This window comes from Psittacula echo (genome assembly GCF_963264785.1).
Source record: "Psittacula echo genome assembly, chromosome: 6".
In the NCBI taxonomy this organism is placed as follows: Eukaryota; Metazoa; Chordata; class Aves; order Psittaciformes; family Psittacidae; genus Psittacula; species Psittacula echo.
The window spans coordinates 23,766,437-23,773,459 of record NC_137743.1 but is presented as its reverse complement, the minus strand read 5'-3'; the positions used below and the strand labels follow the sequence as shown (position 1 = coordinate 23,773,459).

Sequence of the window (7,023 nt, the reverse complement as noted above, 5' to 3'; positions counted from 1 at the left end):
CCCTGCAGGTAAGAGCACACAGGCACAGAGCTGGGAAGGACCTGGTTTAAGAAACTACACAACAGCAAAACAAACAGGTACAAACGTACTGGAGTGTCCAACCCAACCCCTGCAGCCCCGGGGGCATGTGAGGTGCTGTCCTGCAGCCAGCAACAGGCTCCTGGCAGCGTGGGGGCCTGGGCCCGGGTCAGAGTCACATCAGAGTCCCTGGCCATGCTCACGGCCCCTTCTTGCTGCCTGCGGGCTTCTCAGTGCGGCGCTCCTTGCTCTCGCCCTCATCCCCAGCCTGCTGCTGCAGCCACATGCCAGCGTACACACCACCCTTCTGCAGCAGCTCCTCGTGCCTGCAGGGGGAGCAGAGGGGTGCGGGGTCCCAGGCTGGCCCCAGAGCCAGGGAGGGGTCCCCATGGGTATGCAGCACCAAGCCCTTCCCCTGTGCTCACCTCCCTCGCTCTGCGATGCGTCCATCCTTGAGCACCAGGATCTGGTCTGCGCCCACCACGGTGGAGAGCCTGCAGAGAAAGGCAGCGTGGCGGTGGGGTTGAGAGGAGAGAGGGCCCAGGAGGAGTTCACACGGTGCAAGGAGGCGTAGTCACAGGGGCTGTCACCTCCTGAGCAGGAGGTCAGGTCTGTGCCCCTCTGGGGGAACTGGCCAGCCCAGAGAGTTCAGCACCTGCCACATCAGCCCTTACCCCTCATCCCTACCTATGGGCAACAACGATAGTGGTGCGGTGGGCGCAGACCTTGGCCAGGGAGGCCTGGATGTTCCTCTCGGTCTCTGTGTCGAGCGCGGACGTGGCCTGCAGGAGAGGCAGGGTATTGGGAAGAGCACAGGCAGTGTGTGCGGTCACAGGGGCCGGGGTTGCTGCCGTTACCTCATCCAGCAGGATGATGCAGGGGCCCTTCAGGATGGTGCGTGCAATGGCCACGCGCTGCTTCTCTCCCCCGCTCAGCTTCAGCCCCCGCTCCCCCACCTGGGTGCTGTATCCTGCAGGCACAAGGGCAGGAATGTGCTGTGCTGGTGCCCTTCGGGATGGGGCTGGGCACCAAGGCTGTGCTGCATGGGGAGGTCCTTCTGCAGCCTCAGCCCATCGCTGCCCAGGAGTGACAGCCCTGCAGAGATGACAGCAGGGCAAGCAAAGCAAGGCGCAGGGTCAAGCAGGTGTCCCCATGGGGGATGTCACCCAGGACACCTGTGAGGGCAGCAACCAGGTCACAGGGAATCCCTGGACAGCAGGGGGGGAAGGAGGGTACCGCAGGGATCTCACCATCAGGGAAGGAAAGGATGCGGTCGTGGATGTCAGCGGCCCGGGCTGCCTCCTGCACCTCCTGGTCAGTGGCCAGGATCCGTCCGTAGCGAATGTTGTTGGCGATGGTGTCATTGAAGAGCACCGTGTCCTGGGGCACCACCCCGATGTGAGCACGCAGTGACGCCTGCTTCACCTGGGCAGGCAACAGGGAGGGCTCAGCCAGACGCACACATCCCCCAACGAGCCCCCCAAAACCTACTCCCATCCCTCAGCCATAAGCCTCAACAGCCTGCTCCTCACAGGGTGTTTGCTCCAGGGTTCCCCTGGACCACAGGCTCAGCGGCATCTCCACCCTGCTGTGGGAAGGCCCTGCCAGTGCCCCAGCCCTTCCCAGGGAGCCCTGGCCAGTCTCCAGCATTTCAGACCGGGGTCCCACAGTTGCACCATTCACCCCACTCATGGCACAGCACAGCCTGCAAAGGGGCTGTGGGGACTGCGTGCTCAGCCCTGCCCTGGGGAGATGCCAGTGCCTGCACTGAGCAGTGCTGCAAGGCCCATGGGAGCTGGTGTGTGTCCCCAGTCCCTGGAGGTGTCCCCCCCTCACCTGGGAGATGTCCTGCCCATCAATGCGGATGCAGCCACCCCGCACATCGTAGAAGCGGAAAAGCAGGCGGATGATGGTGCTCTTCCCTGAGCCTGAAGGTCCCACCTGCACATGAAGGTAAAGGGCTTAGAGACACCAGAGACTCCCGGCTGCTGGAGGCCAGGGGCTGGGCAGGGAAGGGCCAGCCCCACTGGGGGTCTGTCCTTCCCACTCCTGTACTTCCCAGCCCCACTTCCCCATCCCACACTCCAGCAGTGAGGACACCCAAGGTCCCGCTCTCACCAGAGCCAGGGTCTGACCAGGCATCACAGAGAAGGAGACGTCCTGCAGGATTTCCTTCCTGGGAGAGGGAGATGGAGAGGGGCTCAGGGCCACCTTCACTGCCTCACGTTCCTGTGCCAGGCCCACAGCTCAGCTTGTGCAACCCTGTGCCCCCCGCCCCATACCCATCCACGTAGCTGAAGTGCACGTTCTCAAACTCGATCCGCCCAGCCTCCAAGCGCAGGTCACCGGCATTCACCGCATCCTTCACCTACCGGGGGAGAGACACGGCCTCAGAGCCAGCCTGTCCCCAAGGCAGGACCATGGGGCCGTGCCAGGAAGTGGAGTCCAGGAAGGTGGCACCCACCTCCTGCACCTCATCAAAGAGCTCGAACATGTTCTCCATGTCCACGAAGGAGCTCTGGATCATCCTGGAAGGGAGTGAAGACTACAGGGAAGTGTTTGGGAAGCACACCTCAACCTAGGTGCGCACAGTGAGGGGGACACTGGGCATCCCCACAGCTCTGAGCGTTACCTGTAGTAAGTCCCGAACCAGTTGAGTGGTGTGTAGAGCTGAATGATGTAGGTGCCAAAGAGGACAAAGTCCCCCACCTGGAAGGGATAGGGGAGAGGTGCCCATCACCACCAGCCCCGTGGCCCCCCTCCAGGCAGGGGGCTTCCCAGGCTGGCACCAGCCTTACCTGCAGCTTGTTTTCAGTCACAAAGTAGGCACAGAGCAGGGACCCTGCCAGCAGTCCCAGGCCGATGACCAAGTTCTGGGTCTGGTTGAGGAGGCCCAGCGAGGCACTGACCTTCCACTCCGAGAGCTGGAAGAAACAAGGTCCTCCAGGATGCTGCCACCTTCACACCAGACCCAGGGTGACCTCTGTCCTCCCTGCAGGTACCCACGAGGCTCAGCTCCTTCCCTGCTGACTTCCCCACTGCTGCTGACACCACGTACCTGGTACTTGACAATGGCATCATTGAAGTGGTTCACCTCGTAGCTCTCTGCATTGTAGTACTTCACCTGCAGGACACAGAACCGAGGTCAGTGCCTGGAATCAGCCCTCCCAGTGCCAGTGCTCAGTGACACCCCCCCACCTATGGTACCGTCTCAAAATTGAGGAGTGAGTCCACAGCCCGGGACTTGGCCTCGTTGTCCCGTGTATTCATGTCCCGCCGGTACTTGGTCCTCCACTCAGTGATGAAGATGGTCAGAGCTGTAGGCAGGAGGGGGCTGCGTTGACAGGTGCCCACTGCCCCACAACGTACCTCAGCACTCCTGCACCCCGATCCCTCACTCACTCAGGTAGAGGCTCATACACACGAAGATGATGAGGCCAAACCAGGCACTGAAAACCGAGGTGAAGTAAATGATACCGATGACAATGTCCGCAATGGTGGGGATGATGCTGAAGACGATGTAGCTGGGGGACAGGAAGGGGGATGGCGCATCAGCCTGGCCCGGTGGGGCTGCCTGGCCACCCGCCGCCCGCCGCAGGCACGCTCTGACCTGAGCAGGCTGTTGATGCTGCTGGTGCCACGGTCCACGCTGCGCAGGACCTCACCGGTGCGCCGGCCCAGGTGCCAGCGCAGGGACAGCCCATGCAGGTGGGCAAAGAGCTGGACCTGCACCCGCCGGTTGGTGAACTGCTGCACCCATACCCACAGGAAGGTGCGCAGGTTGCTCACGAAGCCAGTGGAGCCTGTGGGACACCACGGGGCGGTCACTGGGACCAGTGCCAGCGTGACAGGCAGCCAGCTCAGAAAGCACAGCTGGGAAAGAGGGATTTGGGATAAGCCCGCCCCCTCTGCCACCTCCAACCCAGGACCAGCCCTGGTTGCTGCTCCCCAGAAAGAGCAGCAGTGGTAGGGGCATCTCCAGCCCCAGCAATATTAGCCCCATGCCACCTCTCCCCAGCATACATCGTCCCCAGTGGTCCTTACCAGCACCTCCGCCCTGCAGAAACTTTAGCCCCACGTAGGTGCAGACAGTCCAGGCCAGGGTGTGCCAGGGAGCACCCTCTGTCAGCTCATTCACTGGGGAGAGGGTGGCAAGGATCAGGGTGGAGGGGCAGGGAGCATCACCAAGTGCCCCATGGGAACCAGCCCAACTCCCATCACCGGTCCCTGGCCCTTGGAACCTGCTCCTGCCAGGTCCCTGTAGCCTCCCACGTCACTTGCAACACCCCCCAGAACTTGGTGAGGCCGTGGGCAGCCTCACACACTGAGCCCTAGGCACCTCACCGATGTTCTTGTAGTAGATGGGGACGAAGACATTGATGGCCCGCTCCAGCCCCATGAGTGCCATGCAGAACAGCACCAGTCCCTGCAGCAGGTGATTGCCCCTCGGCCACATGTATGGCACCAGCAGCCGCAGCTTCCTCCGGAAATCCTTCCAGGTGGAGGAGGTTCTGCTGCCATCAGACAGGAGCGGCTGGGGGAGAGCAGAGCAAGGGGTCACTGCCCTGGCACCTCAGCCCAGCTGGCAGCAGCCTTGGGGAACAACAGCACCATGCTCCCAGGTTCCTCACTCCATCCTCCCTCCACGGCTGCATCCTGCTGACAGTGGTCAGTGAGCTTGGGCAGCCCTAACCTTGCTCCTCCCAGGCCTGAAGGAAGGAAGGTGCTGATCCCAGACAGCCGTATGTCCATTTTGTCCCCAGCTCCCCTCTGGCCATGTCCCTAAACTGCTCCAGCCCTGGGACTCACCTGGCTGTTCTCCACATCTCGTTCCTCATTGACCAACAGCATGTAGGGCTTGTGGGGCAGCCCCGGGGCCTTCATGCCCAGGATGAAGAGCATGAATGTGCATATGTAACGCAGCAGCCAGAAGCCAAACTGCATCTGGACAGAGAGTGGGGAGTCAGATGAGTGTGAGCTGAGAGAGGCATGGAGCAGGGCACAGGGATGGGGTGAAGTGCAGCCAGGGAAGAGAGGACAGCCCATGCAGCTCAACGGGACCCCTTGGCTGAGCACAGCACCTCAGGCAATACCCTGGCCATTTCCTTCCTCCCTTCTACATCCAGCTCTGTGCCCTCTGGCTTTTGGTGGCCCTGCCCTGGGGGGAAGAGTGGGGCAAAGGGCTGTGGGGAGTAGGCAGACACTCCCCACTCCTGCATCTGGGCCTGGGCCAGGCAGAAGAGGGAGTTGAGCTGGATTGGGGCATGGAGAGATGTGCGATAGCCGGGCTCCAGGCTGAGACACGCAGCGGATGAGTGGGTGCAACCCAGGAGCATGCACACCCTTGGGCATGGCAGGGCACGCACACCTCACCCCAGCACTGTGATGCTGCAGCCCCTTCTTCCTCTCCGCCAGGGGCCCGTCCCCCACCCTTGCCTATAGCCCCCCAGCCCACCTTCTGGTTGATGTTCTCCAGTGCCCACCACCATAGTGGGCTCCTCCAGCACACCAGGGTGAGGTTCTCAGCAGCAAAGGCCAGCGCCCAGAAAAGGAGGAGGATGGTGCCATGGCCCCGTATCCGGTCGTGCGCCAGCACCCATGTGTGCTCCAGCTGCAGGAGGGCGATGGTGCAGCCCCAGCTGAGAGCCCAAAGGCAGGCGTGCAGCAGCATGTACCCGTAGAGCCGTCCTGGCCCCACCGCTTGCCACAGCAGCCCCCCAAAAGGCTGCAGGGCCAGGAGCAGGGACAGCACGACCTGGCAGTGGTAGAGGCGGGAGCGGGGGATGTACTTGGGCTCCATGGCACGGCCGAAGCGGACGTAGCAGGCATACTGCAGGGCGCCCAGGAGCAGGCAGATGCTCATCAGCACGGTTGGTACCAGTGTGAAGAAGAAGCAGGGCTGGAAGCCCTGCTGGACCCAGGCCTGGGCGATGGAGTTGTTGCCCTCACAGTAGCCCCCCAGCACTGCCATCCTGTCAGGTCACCAGCTGCAGAGAGAAGAGGGGTGGGAGGACTGTCTCAGGATGAGCTGTTGGGTACTGCTGAAAGAAGGGACCCACGACGGGATGGAACAGCTAAGCAGAGAGAACAGGGACATGGAGACAGGCGCAAGCACCACTGGACCTGGACACCCAGCACACACTGCAGGCAGGACCAGGTTTGTATGGAGATGGATCTGAGCACCACCAGAATCTGCTTGTGGCACCTGGCAATGCCCAGGGGGTGTGTAAATTTGCACTGTGCTCCCCAGAGCCACCGGGGCCCTTGGAGATGCACTCGGACAAGGAGGGCAGGGATAGGAAGGCAGCGAGGTGCTGGGACCAGTCTAGGGCGGGAGGGGGGGCAGCGCAGCGGCAGCCGGGTAATGGCAGAGGATGAGCGGGGAAACGCGGGGAAATGCAGGGCAGCTGTAGGGGTGAAGGCCGGGGACACACACGGGGGGAGGACACGTGCGGGGCGAGGGGCGTGCCGGGGCGAGACAGGGCCGTGCCAGGGCTCTGCCAGGCCGGTACCGGCACCGCTCAGCCCCGGGACAGGCGCTCCCAGAGCGGCCGCGCCGCCCGCGCAGCCGCCGTTACCGGCCCCGCCGCCCTGCCCGCCGCGCCGCCCAGGCCCCTGCCCGCTCACCTGCCCTGGGCCCGCCGACCCCGGCCCGCTCCGGGCCCCGCGCCGCCGCCAGCCGCGCTCCGGCGCCGCTCCGCCCCGCTCCCCGCCCCGCTCCTGAGCGCCCGCCCCGCTCCGGCGCTGGGGCTGCGCCCCCGCCCGCTCCCCTCGACCGCATCCCCCTGTGCGCGTGTCCCCCTTCGGTCCCCGGTGCCCAGTCCAGGCTGCACGGACCTGCGCCTCCCCCCCTCCGGCACCGGGCCCCTGCAGAGCCGGGGCAGGGGGTGTCAGTGGTGCGGGGAGAACGAGGGCTCAGGGCGAGCCCCCGAAGCCGAGGTGAGGCGCTCCGCGCCTGCTTATCGGTGCCGCCAGCGCGGCTCTGCGATGCCGAGATATACTCCC

General features: G+C 63.8%; 1 protein-coding gene across 4 annotated transcripts; it reads right to left on the bottom strand.

Moving 5' to 3' along the window:
- Positions 1–31: 31 nt before the first annotated feature.
- On the bottom strand, positions 32–6,987 carry ABCB6 (ATP binding cassette subfamily B member 6 (LAN blood group)). Of its 4 annotated transcripts, none has more exons than XM_080620370.1 (20): positions 6,856–6,987; positions 5,474–6,005; positions 4,828–4,962; positions 4,363–4,552; positions 4,063–4,155; positions 3,629–3,821; positions 3,421–3,542; positions 3,226–3,335; positions 3,077–3,142; positions 2,817–2,942; positions 2,651–2,727; positions 2,483–2,546; positions 2,301–2,386; positions 2,137–2,194; positions 1,855–1,959; positions 1,269–1,443; positions 876–988; positions 706–800; positions 444–512; positions 32–344 (listed from the first exon to the last, which is right to left on the bottom strand). In XM_080620370.1, exons 2-20 carry the CDS (start codon positions 5,987–5,989, stop codon positions 218–220), a joined length of 2,520 nt encoding a protein of 839 aa, XP_080476496.1. In that variant the 5' UTR covers positions 5,990–6,005; positions 6,856–6,987; the 3' UTR covers positions 32–217. The 4 variants fall into 4 exon arrangements, with proteins under 4 accessions (XP_080476496.1, XP_080476495.1, XP_080476497.1 ...); XM_080620369.1 differs by lacking the exon at positions 6,856–6,987 and adding an exon at positions 6,646–6,751; XM_080620371.1 differs by lacking the exon at positions 6,856–6,987 and adding an exon at positions 6,646–6,709 and having other exon boundaries at positions 5,474–6,031.
- Between the last annotated feature and the right edge of the window lie 36 nt (positions 6,988–7,023).

Excerpts from the sequence above, each read along its gene's own strand:
- ABCB6 (XM_080620370.1), bottom strand. The coding sequence starts at position 5,989 with ATGGCAGTGCTGGGGGGCTACTGTGAGGGCAACAACTCCATCGCCCAG. Across the intron at positions 2,195-2,300 it reads CACTTCAGCTACGTGGATGG|GAAGGAAATCCTGCAGGACG; the intron begins GTATGGGGCGGG and ends TCCCTCTCCCAG. Across the intron at positions 345-443 it reads CGCATCGCAGAGCGAGGGAG|GCACGAGGAGCTGCTGCAGA; the intron begins GTGAGCACAGGG and ends CTCCCCCTGCAG.